The 21,964-nt window shown below is 40.0% G+C and overlaps 2 protein-coding genes across 3 annotated transcripts in view; one reads left to right on the top strand and one right to left on the bottom strand.

The window, feature by feature from the left end:
- Window positions 1-4,540, bottom strand: part of otomp (otolith matrix protein) — a 13,785-nt gene extending 9,245 nt beyond the window's left edge. Inside the window, exon 1 of one of the 2 annotated variants that reach the window (XM_062041359.1) lies at window positions 4,394-4,540. The gene's annotated coding sequence lies outside the window, so the exon portion shown is untranslated. Of the gene's footprint in view, window positions 226-4,393 lie in introns of those variants that run through there. The other variant, XM_062041358.1, reaches the window with a different exon arrangement.
- acvr1l (activin A receptor, type 1 like) lies at window positions 3,837-20,115 on the top strand. The gene is made up of 10 exons (XM_062041357.1): window positions 3,837-4,030; window positions 4,417-4,494; window positions 9,218-9,469; window positions 9,547-9,758; window positions 9,827-9,926; window positions 12,033-12,179; window positions 14,986-15,261; window positions 17,130-17,327; window positions 17,398-17,528; window positions 19,436-20,115. Exons 2-10 carry the CDS (start codon window positions 4,428-4,430, stop codon window positions 19,565-19,567), a joined length of 1,515 nt encoding a protein of 504 aa, XP_061897341.1. The 5' UTR covers window positions 3,837-4,030; window positions 4,417-4,427; the 3' UTR covers window positions 19,568-20,115.
- Window positions 20,116-21,964: the final 1,849 nt, after the last annotated feature.

Here is a 21,964-nt window from a genome sequence, read left to right as displayed (position 1 = left end):
AAAAAAAAATAAAATTAACAACAGAAAAACAGTATTTAACTAAAGAATTCCCACGGAAATTTTGATGGGCCTGCTATCTGTGCCCTATACCTCTAGCTGGGGGTCGCCGGAATCTGCCATACTTATTAGATGGTGCCGAGTGTCTGAATCCGTGAGTTTCACTGTACAAAAGGAGCCACAGAGCTAGCCTAAAGCAGTAGCATGTTTACACAAAAAATTATAACACGTAGCATGTGTGCTAACGATAGCATGATAACAGTCAGCATGTTTCATATACCAAGTTTTACGACTCAAAGGTATATGGCTGCGGAAATAGAAAAAAAAAGAAGAAGAAAAAGTCAGCATGCTTAAGTTAGCTTGCTAGCATGCTATCGTTTGCATGCTAACAGGTAACAAGTGTCACATACCAAGTGTTATGACCCTGGGTGAAACGGTTGCAAAACTAGCTAAAAAAAAAAGTTAGCATGCTAATGTTAGCATGCTAGCAAGCTAACGTGAGCACGATAATAGTTAGCTGGTGTCACATACCAAGTTATATGACTCTAAGGCAGTGTTTTTCAACCACTGTGAGATACAGTCTGGTGTGCCGTGGGAGATGATCTAGTTTCACCTATTTGGGTTAAAAATATTTTTTGCAAACCCGTAATTATAGTCTGCAAATTATGTGTTGTTGTTGAGTGTCGGTGTTGTCTACAGCTAGGCAGAGTAACTGTGTAATACTCTTCCATATCAGTAGGTGGCAGCCGGTAGCTAATTGCTTTGTAGATGTCGGAAACAGCGGGAGGCAGTGAGCAGGTAAAAAGGTATCTAATGCTTAAACCAAAAATAAACAAAAGGTGAATGCCCCTTAGAAAAAGCATTGAAGCTTAGGGATGGCTATGCAGAACAAAACTAAAACTGAACTGGCTGCAAAGTAAACAAAAACAGAATGCTGGACGACAGCAAAGACTTACTGTGGAGCAAAGACGGCGTCCACAATGTACATCCGAACATGACATGACAATCAACAATGTCCCCACAAAGAAGGATGAAAACAACCGAAATATTCTCGTTTGCTAAAACAAAGTAGATGTGGGAAATATCGCTCAAAGGAAGACATGAAACTGCTACAGGAAAATACCAAAAAAAGAGAAAAAGCCACCAAAATAGGAGCGTAAGACAAGAACTAAAACACGAGACACAGGAAAACAGCAAACAACTCAAAATAAGTCACGGCGTGATGTGACAGGTGGTGACAGTACACCTACTTTGAGACAAGAGCTATATTGATGTATGCTTGGTTATGGTTTAAAGTCATATCCAACAATTGCGACTTTTTACTGTCAACTGAGTTTCGTTTTTTAATGAGTTCTGCTGGTGGTGTGCCTCCGGATTTTTTCAACGGAAAAAATGTGCCTTGGCTCAAAAAAGGTTGAAAAACACTGCTCTAAGGTGTATTGATAGATTGATTGATTGAAACTTGTATTAGTAGATTGCACAGTACAGTACATATTCCGTACAATTGACCACTAAATGGTAACACCCCAATAGGTTTTTCAACTTGTTTAAGTCGGGGTCCACGTTAATCAATTCATGGTGTATGGCTGGGGAATTTGAGAAAAATGTGTACATTTAGCAAAGAAAGTTAGCACTTTAATGTTAGCATGCTTACGATTGCATGCTAACAGTTTACAAGTGTCACGTACCAAGTTACATGACTCTGGGGTAAACGGTTGCAAAACTAGCGCAAAAAGTTAGCATGCTAGCAAGCTAACGTTAGCATGCTATCAGTTAGCATGTGTCACATACCAAGTTATATGACTGTTTTTTTTTTTTGGTTGATTGAAACTTTTATTAGTAGGTTGCACAGTATAGTACATATTCCGTACAATTGACCACTAAATGGTAACACCCGAATAAGTTTTTCAACTTGTTTAAGTCCACGTTAATCAATTCATAGTAAAGCTGTAAGGTGAATGGCGGTCTAATTAGAGAGAAAAAACGTAGAATGATCTAAAAAGGTAGCATGTTCATATTTGTATGCTAGCATGCTATTAATTAACATGTGTCACATACGAAGTTATATGACGAGAGGTAGGTTTTTTTTTGCCAATTGTGGTTATTTTCATTTCATTCAAGGCGAAGTTCTAGTTTCAGTTACGAAAATGTCCACTCTAAACTGATCTCGACATTAATTCACGGTTTTCGATTGATTGATTGATTGATTGAAACTTGTATTAGTAGATTGCAGTACATATTCCGTACAATTGACCACTAAATGGTAACACCCGAATAAGTTTTTCAACTTTTTTAAGTCGGGGTCCTTAAATCAATTCACGGTGCATTTAAACTATTCTAGTTCTAGAAGGAAACGTATTAACGCAAATAAAAGTAATCTGTAAAAATATGTTTTGCTTGATTGGCGATAGAAAATTGACGGATGGACCTAAAACAACACCTCCAGGCAACTTCAACCCTTGACTAACACCCTCCCCCTTCCACATCCAACCTCCCCGGATTGTAAATAACCAAATGTAAATAATCAAATGTATTTCTAATGTATATACTTGTTCTTATGCTATCTAAACTCACCATGTTCACTTATCGCTGTACATATCCTACCAAGTCAGACCTACACTGTTTCAATGCCCATTTCTCTGATGATGCAATTGTTGATGACTGAAGTGCTGATATCAACCAAACCTAACCCCCTCGTCCGACCGCATCGATGATCGGGTGAAGTCCTTCGTCCTTCCGTCGATCGCTGGAACGCAGGTGAGCACGGGTGTTGATGAGCAGATGAGGGCTGGCTGGCGTAGGTGTAGCACTAATGTTTTTATCGTAGCTCTGTGAGGTCCCGTTGCTAAGTTAGCTTCAATGGCGTCGTTAGCAATAGCATTGTTAAGCTTCGCCAAGCTGGAAAGCATTAACCGTGTATTTACATGTCCATGGTTTAATAGTATTGTTGATTTTCTGTCTATCCTTCCAGTCAGGGGTTTATTTATTTTGTTTCTATCTGCATTTAAGCACGATGCTATCACGTTAGCTCCGTAGCTAAAGAGCTTCGCCGATGTACTGTCGTGGAGATAAAAGTCACTGTGAATGTCCATTTCGCGTTCTCGACTCTCATTTTCAAGAAGATATAGTATCCGAGGTGGTTTAAATTACAAATCCGTGATCCACAATAGAAAAACAAGAAAGTGTGGAATCCAATGAACCCTTGTACCTAAGTTACGGTCAGAGCGAAAAAAGATACGTCCTGCACTGCACTTTAGTCTTTCACTCTCACGTTCCTCATCCACGAATCTTTCATCCTGGCTCAAATTAATGGGGAAATCGTCGCTTTCTCGGTCCGAATCGCTCTCGCTGCATTGTAAACAATGGGGAAATGTGAGGAGCCCTTCAGCCTGTGACGTCACGCTACTTCCGGTACAGTCAAGGCTTTTTTTTATCAGCGATCAAAAGTTGCGAACTTTATCGTCGATGTTCTCTACTAAATCCTTTCAGCAAAAATATGGCAATATCGCGAAATGATCAAGTATGACACATAGAATGGATCTGCTATCCCCGTTTGAATAAAAATAAATCATTTCAGTAGGCCTTTAATGGTAAGAAGTATTTTATTTATTATTGGTTAGCTTCAGAATTACAATGTTATTAAAAATAATAAAATACCTATTATACTCTAAAAATGTTGGTGTTACTAAAAAATGCACGCATTGAGATATATTCAGTGTTAAAAAATATTCTCATATATATCTCACGGAAATACATTTTAAAATATTTGGCTCTCTCAGGCAAAAAGGTTCCCGACCCCTGGACTAAAGCGACCCACAGTCGTCTGGCAACGCCAATCCCACAATGCATTGCGATGCGAATGTTTTGGTGACGTCATGATAGCCTGGAAGGAAAACAAGCGAGTGGCTGGGCTGGGCTGTGGCCCTTTTCGGTGGCTTCCCATCGCCAATTCTCATTTTTCAAGAAAACACCCGAACCCGTGAACACGTCGACGTAACGGAATGAGGTAGAAGCCAACACCCGTGTGTGCAGGGTGAGTGTAAAGCTCTTTAAAAGTGCTGCGCTTTGGTTGTGTAGCTACTTTAGCATGCTAAGCTAGGCTAACAGCAGCAGCTCCTTTCTGCTTTAGACTGGCGCCTTAAAGACGGCGATATTTAGCTAATAAACAATATTGGAAATGTTCCCCGCAGGCTACACAAAACAAAACCTCTGACCTGGGGACTAGTTTTAGAGTGTACTAGTCACTGTGCATGTACGTCGGCGGTAGGCTAAGCTAATTGATAAGAAACATGAATATGATGATGATTGACAGCGACTTGTGTCCCGCCCATTCAAATGCAATTAGGAAACTGTCGCAAAGATAGTGGGCGTAAATGTCATTATGTGCAACTCTGACCTTATCTTCTTATCTTCCACAAGTGCACTGAAACATGGCTTGGAGGAGTCTTCACGTCCTGCTGCTGCTTTTCAAGTGGTCCTTTCAAGCATCAAGCTCAGGTACCTGCTTCTCTTCTCTCATCATTCATGTCTGTTTCTTCTATCCACCCTGCAAACGCAGCAAATCATCAAGTACTGCTGGTATAGCTGGGCGATATGGCAAAAAAAAGACCAAGATTATGTTTTTCATATCATCCGATCTCAATTAATATCACCATTTTTTTTCCTCCCCCGTTCTGAAAGCGGATTGTGCCGTGCAGGATTATACTGAGTACCTACTGTTTGTTTACTACTACAGTAGCTTGAAATAAACATTTCCACTAGAGATGTCCGATAATGGCTTTTTTGCCGATTTCCAATATTTTACAACTCTTAATTACCGATTCCGATATCAACCGATACCGATATATACAGTCGTGGAATTAACACATTATTATGCCTAATTTTGTTGTGATGCCCCGCTGGATGCATTAAACAATGTAACAAGGTTTTCCAAAATAAATCAACTCAAGTTATGGAAAAAAAATGCCAACATGGCACTGCCATATTTATTATTGAAGTCACAAAGTGCTTTTTTTTTTTTAAATATGCCTCAAAACAATAACTGTGCAATACTTTTTCATAACATGGTCACTACTGCCTAGTTTCTCTTGTTATATTCTTATTTTACTGTTGTATTTTTATTCTCATTGTTGCTTTTTATTTTTATTCTTATTGTACTATTTTTCTATTCTGTTTCCATTTATACCCCTATTATTTACTTTTTACTTTTTAAATTTCGATCTCAATTCTGTACACTGCTGCTGGAATTTTAATTTTCCTGAGGGAACTCTCCTCAAGGAATCAATAAAGTACTATCTATCTATCTATCTGTCTATCTAACTATCTATCTATCTATCCAAACAGCAGCTTGGAATTTGGGACATGCTCTCCCTGAGAGAGACTGAGGAGGTTGAGGTGGGCGGGGTTGGGGTGGGTGGGGGCAGGGCGTAGCGCGGGGTGTATATTGTAGCGTCCTGGAAGAGTTAGTGCTGCAAGGGGTTCTAGGTATTTGTTCTGTTGTGTTTATGTTGTGTTACGGTGCGGATGTTCTCCCGAAATGTGTTTGTCATTCTTGTTTGGTGTGGGTTCACAGTGTGGCGCCCATTTGTAACAGTGTTAAAGTTGTTTATACGTCCGCCCTCTGTGTGACCTGTATGGCTGTTGACCAAGTATGCGTTGCATTCACTTGTGTGTGTGAAAAGCTGTAGATATTATGTGATTGGGCCGGCACGCAAAGGCAGTGCCTTTAAGGTTTATTGGCGCTCTGTACTTCTCCCTACGTCCGTGTACACAGCGGCGTTTTAAAAAGTCATACATTTTACTTTTTGAAACCGATACCGATAATTTCCGGTATTACATTTTAAAGCATATATCGGGCGATAATATCGGCAGTCCGATATTATCGGACATCTCTAATTTCCACTATGTTGGCTTAAGATAATACAGTATATGCTCACAGCTAGGGATGATGTTCGAAAACCGGTTCTCCCGATGCTTCGGTAAGAAAAGAACCGATTCCATGGATTCAAATCCCTTTTTGAGAACCGGTTCTCGTTTATCGAAGCCACTATACCGTATTTTCGCGACCATAGGGCGCACCGTATTAAAAGGCGCTGTGTAAGTTACGGGTGCTATTTCTGTATTTAACGCTTAAATAAGGCGCCGTGTATTTTTGGGCGCAGGCATGGTTAAACATATGCTAGCATGCATGGACGCTGTTTTAAAAAGGCAGCAGGAGCAAAGCTGAGTTGGGTTGTACTTTATTGAAGTATTTATCAATGTACTCACGTTATCTTTTGATCAATCCTCATCCACAAATCCATCAAAGTCCTCATCTTCTGTGTCTGAAATGAACAGCTGGGCAAGTTCTCCATCAAACACGCCAGATTCCCTCTCCTCTTATTCAAAGTCTGCCTCATTGTCCATTAGCATAGCAAGCTTGCACAACAGTATAAGCAGACTTCTCTTTCCCCGTTGTGCGTATTGATTCGCTACCGTGCTGGTCTCCTTCTTCTCCGCAGTGTGCTTCACCGGAATGTCGAAAGTAAGCGCACCTCGTCCATGTTGGTGATGTGTTTGTCTGCAATTTTTTTACTTACAACGCAAATTGGGGGTTAAATCACCAAAATTGATTCCCGGGCGCGGCCACCGCTGCTGCTCACTGCTCCCCTCACCTCCAAGGGGGTTATCAAGGGTGATGGGTCAAACGCAGAGAATAATTTCGCCACACCTAGTGTGTGTGTGACAATCATTGGTACATAGCAGCACTATATCCTCACTGGGGCCGTGCCTTTAGCGTCCTCCCTCATCTGAAACCTTCACCCTTTAACGTCCGCATGCTGTCCTCAGTCACGTCCACTTTTCCTCCATATAAACAGCGTGCCAGCCCAGTCACATAACATCTATGGCTTTTGGAACTCAGTGCGCACACACAACAACCTATCAGGATTCGATTAGAGATTCGATATGGAATCGGTTCGATAAGATTTACGAGAGCAGTGTTTTTCAACCTTTTTTGAGCCAAGGCACATTTTTTTCATTGAAAAAATCCAGGGGGTCGCCATTGTTGTGTGCCAGACTTGTCACTTATTACAAAAGAATGCTTATTGTCTTTTTCTGCCTTTTATTCCCGCTCTTACTTTTTCCACTTCCAGGTGTACAACACACAACACACGTCATCATATCCTGTGTCCCCCGCACTTAAGTTCCCCTTACAATGGTTCCGGTATTGTCCGGTGACCCGAGTAACCAATACATGACAGACACCACCAGCAGTAAATGTTAAAAACCAAACTCAATAGCCTACGTTGACGATATAAAGTCGTTCTCATCAAATACCTGACGCAATTGTTCGATTCAAACCATAACCATCATTAATTCTCTTGTCTCAAAGTAGGTTCACCTACTGGTACGGAAGAGTATTAAATGGCTACTCTGCTGATCTCCAAACAGCACAGACACTCTACAATGGCACATTGTTTGCGGATTATAATTATTGGTTTGCAAAAAAATCTTTTTCCGCCCAATTAGATGAAATTGCAAAATTCCCATTGCACACAAAACAATATTTCACGGTACACTAGTGTGCCGTGGCACAGTGGTTGAAAAACACTGTACTAGAGGTTCAACGGGACAGCCCACGCTGCGGTCCATTCCTGGTTTTAAGGCCACGGTTTTGCTTCTTTTTCGGTACATTTTGTGGGGGTAAAGAGAATGACTTTTCTTCCTGTTTTTTTTTTTTTTTTTTGCTTGTCATCACAAACATTCTGCAGTAAACAAAGTATCAGTGGTGTACTGAATATTATAAGACCGCCATGTTTGATCGAGGAAGTATGCCTACAGCTGATCACCTTGATTGAACTCAAAATAGTCACAATCATATAATCGCCCAGCCCTACTGCAGAGTATGATGAACATTTTACGACAAGGCTGGGTTCAACTAGCGGCCCAAGTTCAGTTCAACACTTGAGACAAACATTTTTGCAACAAATTCCCAAAGAATGCTCCTGTAAGAACTTGGATCACTGTGAACAAATTGGTAGATTCTTGCAGTGACATTTTAACCTTGCCAGCAAACCTGTGATTTATAGATCTGAGGCGTTCCTCAATGCACCCCTTTATTAAAGGCCTTTCCTTTTTGGCAGTTTTCATAATGTGATTTATGTAACTAAGGTGTTGCTGTAGTTTGTTTACGTATTTTTCAGACTATAGCGGGCACCGTTATATACGCCGCACTAGTAGTTAGTGTCCACCCTGAGATCAGTAGGTTGTGAGTTAAAACCCCGGCCGAGTCATACCAAAGGCTATAAATGGGACCCATTACAATCATTACAATCATTGGTACTTTAACTTTAACCCACTAGAGTTTAGAAGGATTTTTTCCCCCATATATCAGCCGCAGATATAGTCGTTGTGAAATTAGTTATTTACACAGAAAGATTTCTATAAATGTTTATTAACATACCTTAATTGTTTCCAAACGGTGCCTGTAACACGACAGTAAAAAGGCTGATCAAACAAAACATAAGTCATCGTCATGGACCCACTAGCTCCAATCAGCTGAACAGACTCAGACGTTTTGGTGAATTTACTGAGGAATGTGTGAAACTGAAAAAATACAAAAAGAATGCCATTGTAAGTTAAAAATACTAACAGACACTCATAAATGGGTATTCATATTAGCTAATGCTAACAACGCTAGCTTCATTACATTACGACAGCACATATAAATATGCATGAAAACACTCTTACATGGTACAGTTTAGTAAGTATGAATTATTTTAGTTGAATTGTAAACCCTACAAACATTGTTTGGAGTAATGAGTGAAGAATATTTTAATATTCTAAATTATTGCACATTGTTCTAATGTCTGGCATCTTGAAACAAGAATATGTTGATTGACAATCTAAAAGTGACATGTCTTCACTCGTTATTTTCTCAATTTAATGCTTTTTCATTTTTAACATATAAAAATTGCAAAGTGGATTGCAATCACAATTTTGGAGAGAAAAATCGCAATTAGGTATTTTCTTCAACATTTTGCCGCTCTACTTGACTGACTACTTTTGGATTGTTTTGTGTCATGTTTGTGTGTCCTCTCAATTGATCTGTTGATTGGTTCTCGGGAATGTACAAAATAAGATTATAGGTGAAGGGAAAAGTCCGGTCCTTAGCTTTCTGGAAATATGGCCCCCAAAACAATTGAGTTGAATTTCCCTGTTTTATGGTCTTCCTCTACAGATGGGCAGTTAGCGTGCCTGTGCGACAGTCCAAAATGCCTTCAGGACCAGTGCCATGGCACGCGGTGCTTCTCCTCGGTGCGTGTGGGCTCCAGCGGCGTGGTGTTTGAGCGCGGCTGCTTGGAGGGCCCCAAGAAAACCCGCTTGCACTGCTCCACGCAGCCCTCCTCTCACCAGGCCATTTCCTGCTGCTCCCATGACATGTGCAACCTCAACACCACCAGGAGCTCTGTGATGGCTCTGCTGCCTTCAGGTGCATGGAAAAGCAACAGTTCACCCTAGGTCAAGTTTGTTATACTTTTTCTTAAACGTGAATTGTCCACCGTGTAGCCCCGCAGGAAGAGCCGGTGGGGTACAGCTTCGGGATGCTGGCTCTCTTCGTGCTGGGTCCCATTGTGGTTCTGGCTCTGCTGTCCGTGCTGTCTGCGCTGGCCTGCAGGAAGCTCCACCATGGCCGCCTACAGAGGCTGCAGGAGTTCGACACGGAGCAGGGAGCGGTGGACGGCCTCATCACCTCCAACGTGGGAGACAGCACTTTAGCGGTGAGAGGACCAGGACAACACTGATGTCACATTGATAGGACTAAATGGGTTTGTCTCCTCTTTTTTAGGACATGCTGGATCACTCATGCACTTCAGGAAGTGGTTCAGGTCTTCCATTCTTGGTCCAGAGGACTGTTGCTAGGCAGATCAGTCTGGTAGAGTGTGTCGGTAAGTGGACAGCATATACTATTTTAAATTATATTTACCCAGTCCTCAGTTTCATTGTACATTTAATTATCATTGCCACCTAATCTACAAAGTTTTTTTTATAAGACGAGTGCAGGCTCATAACTTGAGAGGCTTTGGATATTTCTCATTGCCAAGAGCTCAAACCACTCGTAAACGTTTTTGTGTGTCTGTATGCGGAGTAAAACTATGGAACAAACTGGACTTACAACACAAGCAATGCCAAACTATTAATCGATTTAAACTATTATACAAACATGGGGTCTGGTTCAAATATAGAGATGAGGGTCTTTAATTTGACCTGCTGTTGTATTCTGTCTCAAAGTGTTAACATGTGCTCAATGTTTCCTTACCATTATTGCTATGTTGTCTATTACCATTGGTGGCATTTTGTCTATTACCAATGTTGGTATATTCACTATTCCTACATTGTTTATACAAATTATTGTTACAGTGTAATAATTATTGTTACCTGTGGTAATGCCACTATGATACAACATCTCTATTATAATCCTTGAACAAAGTAAGAGTGAAACTCATGTGAATAATCACTGAATGGAGAACTGGGGGTGGGATTAAATAAATTATCTTCGTCCCACTCCTTTTCAGGCAAAACTGGACAATCATGCATTACATACTATACATTACCTTTTGCACTATATTAATTTATATTATTATGTGTTGTCAACTTTGTACTTTTTTATGTCATTGCCTGAAATAAATAAATAATGCGACCCCGAAGGGAATAAGCGGTTGAAAATGGATGAATGAATGAATGAAAATTTATTCAGTGGTTTTATTTACCAGCAAGCAGCCGACATGTCTTGTTTCATTATTTTTTGTCTCCTTTAGGTGTCATAGTATTCATTTATTGGATTGTATTTAGTGGTTAAAGTTAAAGTACGAATGATAGTCACACACACACTTGGTGTGGCGAAGTTATTCTCTGCATTTGACCCATCACCCTTGATCACCCCCTGGGAGGTGAGGGGAGCAGTGAGCAGCAGCGGTGGCCGCGCCCGGGAATCATTTTTGGTGATTTAACCCCCAATTCCAACCCTTGATGCTGGGTCCCATTTTTATAGTCTCTGGTATGACTCGGCCAGGGTTTGAACTCACAACATCTCAGGGCGGACGCTCTAACCACTACGCCACTGAGTAGGTGGTAGTAGGTTAGTGCTTCAGGGGTCAGGGTCTTTGTGTGTGGAGTTGACTACGTGGGTTCTCGCCGGGTACTCCAGCTTCCTCCCACCTCCAAAGACATGCACCTGGGGATAGATTGATTGGCAACACTAAATTGGCCCTAGTATGTGAATGTTGTCTTGTCTATCTGTGTTGGCCCTGCGATGAGTTAGCGACTTGTCCAGGGTGTACCCTTCCTTCTGCCCTAGTGCAGCTGGGATAGGCTCCAGTCCCCCTGCACCTTGGGAGGGACAAGCGATAGGAAATGGATGGATGGATTGTATTTATAATGTGGATTGTGTTTACATTGTGGTGTTTTAGTACACCAAACAGTTGGGAGTTGTTTTGTCACGTACGTATATAAACACACGAGGGATGTAACAATATGAAAATTGGATATTGCGATTGTGACCAAAATGATCATGCTTAATGTTATCACGGCATTATTGAATGTTGCTCAAAAAGTATTTTATACATACACTGAATTATTTCAACCATTTTTTTATTATGGTAAAATAAATAATTATCAGACACACTATACTTTCTTTGTCAGAAAAAAACAAATATTGTTCTTGTTAGCATTTAAGGTAGTTAGCGCTAACTGCTTCTCCAAGAAATGAGCAGTATCACTGTTGGTTGATCGCAGTGCGCTAATAATCAATCAGTTTTCGATAATTGAAATTTGAAACAATATTAATCGTCCGGAGTTTTGTTGTGGTTTATCATTACATCCCTAATCCACACTACCAAAAGTTTAGAGCCATTTAATAAGACAGGGAAATGTATCTGACCCTTACTGTATATTTTCTACACATGCAATGGGAATTATTAACACCTGTTGTACAACTGGTCTTCCTGTGGTGTCTCGCCCTCTCAATTTGGTGATTTTCTGTCTGTCCCTCCAAGGCAAGGGCCGATACGGTGAGGTGTGGCGAGGCCAGTGGCAGGGCGAGAACGTTGCCGTCAAAATCTTCTCCTCCAGGGACGAACGGTCCTGGTTCCGAGAGACGGAAATCTACAACACTGTGCTCCTGAGACATGACAACATCCTGGGTGAGTCTGCTGCACCACCTCAGACCATAATCACAAGTGGCGATAATAGGGACGCAACTAACAACTTTTTTGATCGTCTACTAATCATCCATTACCTTAACGATTAGTTGACTACCGGTAGTTGGATTATGAAGCATAAACCTATTTAGTGGCTCTAATTTTAGCCATGCTGATATTACATTTGTCACGCTTTTAAATAGGTGTGAGTCTTGTGGTCCTCTCTGTCTTTTATTGTTCTCTTCTGTTTTATTGATTTGTTTTTTACTTGTTGTGTTTTAAATGCTTGTAATTACTTGTTATTGTTTCTTATTATGTGCATCATTCTGGAAACAGTTCTGTTATTACTGCTATATAAATAAAAGATTGGATCGGACAAATTCAGCAAATATATTTTTGTGCTAACTAACAAACATGACTAATTCATTCAGAAATATTTATTTATACTGTAAGTGTTCTGCTCAATAGGCTGTTAATGTTTTTTTTATGAAAACCAAGGACAGTAAAACACAAAATAGGAGCGATATAAACAAACAAAACCAGAAGTATCTAGCCCCCCCAAAAAACAAAATGTGATATGCTTAAAAAGCTGCGCACAGGTATATTATTGATTATTGATCAACTCATGGCATTTTTAGCAATCTAATAGCCAAACTGTTCAGAATGAATTGAGTCTAATAGATTGTATATTTATTATTTTATATATCGGCAGCATGGTGTCTATTATGTGTGTGTGATTGATGTTAGTTAATGTACCTTTTCTTCTTTGTACTGCTGATTCACACCTGAATCATAACACATAGAGATGTAACAATCAAACAAATTGATACTTCTGACTTTACTAAAGTGACTGATGATAACCAATTGTTAACCGTTTTTTTATGCACATGCTTACTTAGCGTATGCTATTGCCCAATTCGCAACTGGACTAGAAAATGAGTCAGAAACTCATTCATAACTCATGCTAGTGATTGTTTACCCGATAAATAAAAAAAAGTCCAAAAAAAATCTTAACTATAAAATAAGTCAGTCTTTTGAACAGCTCCTTTTTTTTATTTTTTTTATTTATCTCCTTCATTGATGTGCATTTTTGATCAATAGACAATTAAACTTTATCAACTGAACACATATTTATACACCTGTGCTTGAGAAGGAACAGGATGAAGACAATTTTATATTTCCTGCCCCCTTCAACATAATAAGTAGTCTTACTTAATGGATAGCCCAGATTTACAAGCACACAAACCAAACAAATACAGCCAAATATAATGAAAACAAACAAAAAAGTTTTTCTCTTTCAAAGAGTTATGAATTCCATCCGTAGTATAAAATTAAAAAGTACTTGGATTAATTTAGACCAGTGTTTTTCAACCACTGTGTGCCGTGAGATATTGCCTGGTGTGCCGTGGGAAATTATGCAACTTCATCTAATTTATCCCAAAAATATTTTTTGCAAATCAATAATTATAATCTGCCAATAATGTGCCTTTGCTTAGTGTCTGTGCTTGTAAAACTCAACAGGGTAACCACGTAATACTCCATGTCAGTAGGTGGCAGCAGGTAGTTAATTGCTTTGTAAAAGTCGGAATGTGTCGGGTGAGACGAGGATGCTTTGTTGTGATCCCAATATGCAGACCAAAGCGGGAGGCAGTGTGCAGGTAAAAAGGTATGCAATGCTTAAACCCAAAATGAACGAAAGGGAAAGGAAAAGGCTATGCAAAACGAAAGTCAAACTGAACTGGCTACAAAGTAAACAGAGACAGAATGCTGGACGACAGCAAAAACTTACGGGACATGACAATCAACAATGTCCCCACAAAGAAGGATAGCAACAACGTAAATGGCCTTGCTTGTTAACACAAAGCAGGTGCGCGGAATAGCGCTCAAAGGAAGGCATGAAACTGCTACAGGAAAACACCAGCAAAACAGGAAGGGCCACCAAAATAACAGCGCAAGACAAGAACTAAAGCGCTACACACAGGAAGACACCAACAAACTCAAAATAAGGCACGACGACCTGGTGGAGTTAAATTTTTTAACGTTTTCTGCTGGTGGTGTGCCTCCGGATTTTTTAATGAAAAAAATGTGCCTTGCCTCAAAAAAGGTTGAAAAACACTGATTAAGACAAAGTTCAGCTGGGGGACCTTGGCTAAAATAATAGTAAAATCTATTTTTCACACAACTTCGTCTCACGCTTGTTGGCTAGCTAGCAAGGTAGCAAGCTAAAATGATCTTACCGAGTTGAGATGGCACGGTCCAGATGTCCGACATCATCTTGTATCACAGATGTTTTTCTTTCTGCTCCGCCGCTCCCAGTCTGTGGAACGCTCTCCCTGACCACCTGAGGGCACCACAGACTGTGGATACTTTTAAAAAAGGCTTAAAAACCCTTCTTTCAAAAAAAGCCTTTTTTTAGATATATGCATACGAGTTTTAGCTATTTGGCTGTTCTAGTTTTTATTTTTATTTACTTTTTATTATCTTTTTATTTATTTTTTGGAATGATTTTTTTTATATACACTAGCACTTTGAGGTTGTTTACTCAATGTAAAGTGTTTTTTTACAAATAAAATATGTTATTATTATTATGTACTGCCATAAAAAACAAGGTCTGCTTTGCAAAATGAGCAAGGTAACAAAATTAGGGTGAAACGTTCCCACACTTTGTTTTGCACTCACTCGCTTCCGTCCATTAAAAATGTGAGTGACTATTGTCGACAAATTAATTTTCCTGCAGCCGATTTTATTGTCAATATATGTCGATGAATTGTTGCACCCTTATTTAATACGTTCACGCCACTCATCGCAGGCTTCATGGCGTCCGACATGACCTCGCGCAACTCCAGCACCCAGCTGTGGCTCATCACCCACTACCACGAAAACGGCTCCCTGTACGACTACCTGCAGCGGGTGGCCGTGGAGCCGTCGGAGGGCCTGGCCATGGCGGCGTCCATCGCCAGCGGCCTGGTGCACCTGCACACGGAGATCTTCGGCACCGAGGGCAAGCCGGCCATCGCACACCGGGACCTGAAGAGCAAGAACATCCTAGTGACCAAAGAGCTGCGCTGCTGCATCGCCGACCTCGGTAAGAGGAAACCTCTCCAAGTACAATCTGGTTTCAGAACAGTTGGAAAAATATATTTAGGAGTCTTTACAGTGGAAAACAGCCAAAAATGTGTACTGTACCAAACTGCACTGCGTTGTATTCCTGACATCTCACAGAATGTAGTAGTCTCACGGCTAGGGTTGCCAGATACACTGTGTCAATGATACACATTTGACAGACGATAGAGCTTTTAATGCTATCGTGATAATGCACAATCTATCGTATTTTTTGGAGTGTAAGTCGCACCGGCCGAAAATGCATAATAAAGAAGGGAAAAAACATATAAGTCGCACTGGAGTATATGTTGCATTTTTTGGGGAAATTTATTTGATAACACCAAGAATAGTGAACAACAGGCTGAATAAGTGTACGTTATATGAGGCATAAATAACCAACTGAGAACGTGCCTGGTATGTTAACGTAACATATTATGGTAAGAGTCATTCAAATAACTATAACATATAGAACATGCTATACGTTTAACAAACAATCTGTCACTCCTAATCGCTAAATCCCATGAAATCTTATACGTCTAGTCTCTTACGTGAATGAGCTAAATAATATTATTTGATATTTTACGGTAATGTGTTAATCATTTCACACATAAGTCGCTCCTGAGTATAAGTCGCACCCCCGGCCAAACTATGAAAAAAAAAGTGACTTATAGTCCGAAAAATACGGTAATATCAATCCACTTACTAAAACTATTATATAGTCTTCTCAATGTTTTACTTGATTATTTGCATAGTCATTTACTACATTTGTATTTACAGTATTTGTTTGTATTAAGTTGCATTAAGTATTTTATTCAAGACAGAAGTTTTCACATTTATTCATCTCAAAATGAGTTATTTGCATGAAATGTACAATGCTACACTTTTGTTTACAGAAGACGTATTTTAGTCAATACAGAAGTATTGTTTTCCAGAGGAAGTTCTTTGAAAACGATTCCATAAAAAATACCATTTATATCTAGTCTGAAAAGAACATTATTCAAATAAGAATTTGCTGAGATTAAGATGTAGTGTCATTTCAAACTATTAGGTTTTTGATCAAATAAAAGGAAAAATTGTTTTGGAATCATGTTCGTCATTTGTATTCGTTTCTTCAAAAAGTAGGGGAAAAATTAGGGATGTCCGATAATGGCTTTTTTGCCGATATTGTCCAACTCTTAATTACCGATACCGATATATACAGTTGTGGAATTAACACATTATTATGCCTAATTTGGACAACCAGGTATGGTGAAGATAAAGTCCTTTTTAAAAAAATAAATAAAATAAGATAAATAAATTAAAAACATTTTCTTGAATAAAAAAAAGTAAAACAATATAAAAACAGTTACATAGAAACTAGTAATTAATGAAAATTAGTAAAATCAACTGTTAAAGGTTAGTACTATTAGTGGACCAGCAGCACGCACAATCATGTGTGCTTACGGACTGTATCCCTTGCAGACTGTATTGATATATATTGAAATATAATGTAGGAACCAGAAAATTAATAACAGAAAGAAACAACCCTTTTGTGTGTGAATGGGGGAGGGAGGTTTTTTGGGTTGGTGCACTAATTGTAAGTGTTTTTTATGTTGATTTTAATTTTTTAAAAAACGATACCGATAATAATAAAAAAACCTATACCGATAATTTTTGATATTACATTTTGAAGCATTTATATTATCGGACATCTCTAGCAAAAATTATAAATATTTTGTGAAAAACTCAAGATTTGATTTTTGCAGAGTCATGGGACACCACAGTTGGTATACCAATGTTCATTATACGACTATTGAAAGAGAAGAACATGCAAGAGAGAAACTGGCCTGTGATTGACTGCTGGTGTTCCAGGGTTGGCGGTGACACACTCCCAGGCAGACAACCTGCTGGACGTGGGCAACAACCCCAAAGTGGGCACAAAGCGCTACATGGCGCCTGAGGTCCTGGATGAAAGCATCCAGACGGACTGCTTTGACGCCTTCAAGAGAGTGGACATCTGGGCCTTCGGGCTGGTGCTGTGGGAGATAGCGAGGCGCACGTACAGCAACGGTAAGTCTTGCTCTGCAAAGACCTCCTCAATGTGTCGGCGCCGATAAAGTCCCTCAATCCCTCCCTGCAGGTATCGTAGAAGAATACAAGCCTCCGTTCTACGACCTGGTGCCAAACGACCCCAGCTTTGAGGACATGAGGAAGGTGGTTTGTGTGGAGCAGCAGAGGCCTTTCATTCCCAACCGATGGTTCTCTGACCCAGTATGTATTTGTCTCATCACCGCCTTCCTGCTTACAACACTATATATATTGCCAAAAGTATTTGGCCGCCAATCCAAATGATCAGAATCAGGTGTCCTAATCACTTGTGACAATATCGGGATATCGGCAAAAAAGCCATTATCGGACATCTCTAGTGTGAATCTTTGGGCATCTCACGATTTGATTCAATTACCATTCCTGTGGTGGGGGTGACCGTTTGATTCTCCATTCAACACAATTCGTGTTTCATATGGTTTCTCACAAGGTTTTATTTGGTATAATAAAGTTAGAAAAGCTCCTTCTGGTTGCATGGAGATGGCCAAAATATTTATTTGTATTAAAAAAATTAAGATATGAAAAACAAACTTTTTTATTATTATAAATCGATTTTTTGGGAATGAATCGATATAGAAGAACCGCGATTCAGCTATGAATCGATTTTTTTGTGCACCCCTGATCAAGGTGCATTATCACAATTAGGGATGTCCGATAGTGGCTTTTTTGTCGCTATCCGATATTCTGATATTGTCCAACTCTGCAGGGATACAGTCCGTAAGCACACATGATTGTATTTTTTTATGACAAAAAAAAAAAAAAAAAATACCCTCACCCCCGGTCCGTGGGACAAATTTTCAAGCGTTGACCAGTCCGCAGTTAAAAAAATGTTGGACAACTGCCTTAAAGGCACTGCCTTTAGCGTCCTCTACAACCTGTCGTCACGTCTGCTTTTCCTCCATACACACTGCGTGCCAGGCCCCTGTCACATGATATATGCGGCTTCTACACACACATAAGTGAATGCCACGCATACTTGATCAACAGCCATACAGGGTATATACAACTTTAACACTGTTACAAATATGCGCCACACTGTGAACCCACACCAAACAAGAATGACAAACACATTTCGGGAGAACATCCGCACCGTAACACAACATAAACACAACAGAACAAATACCCAGAACCCCTTGCAGCACTAACTCTTCCGGGACGCTACAATATACACCCCCCGCTACCACCAAACCCCGCCCACCTGAGCCCCGACATTAATGAACTAGCATCCCAGGAAAGATGGCAGGTATCTGGCTTGGGCACATCAGATTAGATCAGTGTGTCGCAAACTGAGCAGTAAAAAGGCCTGAATGGTTGATTTATAGAGATGTCCGATAATGGCTTTTTGCCGATATTCCGATATTGTCCAACTCTTAATTACTGATATCAACCGATACCGATATATACAGTCGTGGAATTAACTCATTATGCCTAATTTGGACAACCAGGTATGGTGAAGATAAGGTCCTTTTTAAAAAAATTAATCCATCCATCCATTTTCTACCGCTTATTCCCTTCGGGGTCGCGGGGGCTGCTGGAGCCTAACTCAGCTGCATCCGGGCGGAAGGCGGGGTACACCCTGGACAAGTCGCCACCTCATCGCAGGGCCAACACAGATGGACAGACAACATTCACACACTAGGGCCAATTTAGTGTTGCCAATCAACCTATCCCCAGGTACATGTCTTTGGAGGTGGGAGGAAGCTGGATAAAATAAGATAAATAAATTAAAAACATTTTCTTGAATAAAAAAGAAAGTAAAACAATATAAAAACAGTTACATAGAAACTAGTAATTAATGAAAATGAGTAAAATTAACTGTTTTGTGTGAATGAGTTAGGGAGGTTTTTTGGGTTGGTGTACTAATTGTAAATGTATCTTGTGTTTTTTATGTTGATTTAATAAAGAAAAGAAAAAAAACGATACTGATTTTTAAAAAAACGATACGATAATTTACGATATTACATTTTAAAGCATTTATCGGCCGATATTATCGGACATCTCTAATCACAATACAACAGTAATATTAAAAGCTCTATCGTGGAGCCAGCCCTTAACTTCTCTCCTCCTCTCAGACGCTCTCGGCGCTAGTAAAGCTGATGAAAGAGTGTTGGTACCAGAACCCGTCGGCCAGGCTGACAGCGCTGCGCATCAAGAAGACCCTGGATAAGATCCACAGCTCCCTGGACAAGGTGAAGGACTCGTGAGCGGAGCGTCCCTTCTCCCGTGGTTGCCTTCCACACACTTTCTTTGGATGAGAGGAGGGAGGGACATGCGTCTGCATGAAGAGGACCGGGAACACCTGGGGAATGTTTTCATCTGGCTAGAGACAACCGGGATAATGATTTGACCACACCACATGTCCATTGAGCTCGGCACTGGGCTTTATCGTCATAGTGCTGACCCTGCAAAATAGGAATACATCAGCTTATATAATAATCCAAGTCTTGTGCGAAGGGAGTGGAAAGGTCAATGAATACTTGTTTACACTAGTGACTTTTTTTTTTTTTAAGATGTGGTGGAGGTTTACTATGTAAGTGAGCTGGGCCTCTGCATACTCCTCCCATCATGCCTCGCTGCACAAGCCACCTGAATAAAGACAAACAGAACACTCCGTCTCCTGTAGGAAGCTTTTTATTTATGCCTTGAAGTTGCCTAGCTGTGCGCTTGCAGGTGAGTCTGCTCACAAGTGCTGTTTTTGTCAAGGGGGAAAAACAAAAGTAGCTTCTTTTTTTTTATATGTAATAAAATCACTTCCTGCACTCCTGGCTACAGTCGTCTCTCGCCACACTACCATATCACTCGTATTACGATGATGTCATTGTGTACCTCCATGTGTAAAACCACTGATGCACTTCATTTTCATCTCTACATTGATGTGTTAAAAGGACCAACTGTGAGACTCAGTCGGCTAATATTGCCGCGACTGTCAAGGTGGGCGTGTAGTTTCAGCACTTCAAAGCCCAGTTTTGACAGGAATTACCCAAGACGTGACTAAAGTACTTCTACGTAGTGGCCAGGTGACATCCATTGTAATGACGCTTGGAGGATCCTCTAGGCTATTTTGACTCAGGGGGCCAAATTTAGAGAAAGAAATGTGTTTGGGGGGCCGGTATATCTATTTTTAGGAACACTAATACAAAAACTCACAATAATGTGAGGGGCTTTCTGCTCCGCCGCTCCCAGTCTGTGGAACGCTCTCCCTGACCACCTGAGGGCACCACAGACTGTGGATGCTTTTAAAAAAAGCCTTTTTTTTTTTTTTTTTTACATATATGCATACTATTCTAGATATTAGGCTGTTCTAGTTTTAATTTGTATTTATTTTTATTATCTTTTAATTTTATTTTTTTTAAATACACTGTAGCACTTTGAGGTTGTTTGCTCAATGTAAAGTGCTTTTTTACAAATAAAATCTATTATTAATGTCTGATTGAATGCTAAAAACGTTATGACAGACCGCCTGAAAAAACGGAATGGAATTTTAATTTTTTTTACTGAATGAGACACCCAGAATGTACATGAAAATGAAGAATGTGGGATTTACAATATTAACTATGAACGATAAAACACTGAATATTGTCAACATATGAACGCCACACCCCCTCTCCATCGACATATTTTACGATCAAGCGAAACACAACAAAAATGCAACAAACACAGCAAAATATGAACACTGTGGAAACGCTCCCCACCCACACTGCTTGGTGCCTCGTCTGGGCTGCTGTGACTTAGATTACCATAGCAACTAATTAGATGACCATAGTAACTAGTATATCATACAAAAGTTAAGATTCCAACAATTGAAATACTTTGTATAGTTGAAGATTTATGGTCATTAGAAAACATCACTGCACATCATAATTTCCATCTTAAAGATCTAAATATTTGGGAATGTCCGGCGGGCCAGATTGAAAAGATTAACGGGCCGCGTGTGGCCCCCGGGCCTTAATTTGCCCAGGTCTGCTCTAGGCTACCGGTGAGTACAGTAATCTACACTTGGGTGAAACAAGTGTGAGAATGACTACGGATGTTATTTCATGTTAACAGAGCTCTGTTATAACACATAAAAGGTCATAAACATTTTTATAATGCTGTAACTGAAAATATTAGATTTATTGATAATCCAACTTGGTGGCAATTTACCACGGTCAGGCCTGAAACCAATTAGACGCGATAAATGAGAGGCTGTATTCACTATTAATATTTATTATATTTGCCCAAGTAGTGTCCTCAATAATGCAATAAATAATTGCCACCAGAAGGCTTAGTCCACCAAGCCTGCACGGCAGACACGGGATCTGCAAAGCTAATGTTTACGGTGGAGTATAAACACTGAGGCAAAATAAAGGCATTATATACGTATTTTCGTATATAAGCCGCACCCATTACATTTTAGAAGGGTGTACCCCGCCTTCCGCCCGAATGCAGCTGAGATAGGCTCTAGCACCCCCCGCGACCCTGAAAGGGACAAGCGATAGAAAATGGATGGATGGATGGATGGACGTTGTGTTGTCCTAAAGTCAATTGTTAATATTCTTTACATAATTACTTGATAATAATTTTGTATAATTGACTGCAAGGCTTTAATTTGGAGCTAAAGT

The sequence above is a fragment of the Entelurus aequoreus genome, linkage group LG03 (assembly GCF_033978785.1).
Source record: "Entelurus aequoreus isolate RoL-2023_Sb linkage group LG03, RoL_Eaeq_v1.1, whole genome shotgun sequence".
Lineage (NCBI taxonomy): Eukaryota > Metazoa > Chordata > Actinopteri > Syngnathiformes > Syngnathidae > Entelurus > Entelurus aequoreus.
The sequence above is the reverse complement of the archived record's forward strand: the minus strand, read 5'-3'. Positions and strand labels throughout refer to the sequence as shown.

Bases quoted from the DNA above. Each gene is read 5' to 3' on its own strand.
- acvr1l (XM_062041357.1), top strand. From the start codon at position 4,428: ATGGCTTGGAGGAGTCTTCACGTCCTGCTGCTGCTTTTCAAGTGGTCC. The intron at 9,927-12,032 runs GTAAGTGGACAG...TGTCCCTCCAAG, and splicing joins CAGTCTGGTAGAGTGTGTCG to GCAAGGGCCGATACGGTGAG. The intron at 12,180-14,985 runs GTGAGTCTGCTG...CACTCATCGCAG, and splicing joins GAGACATGACAACATCCTGG to GCTTCATGGCGTCCGACATG.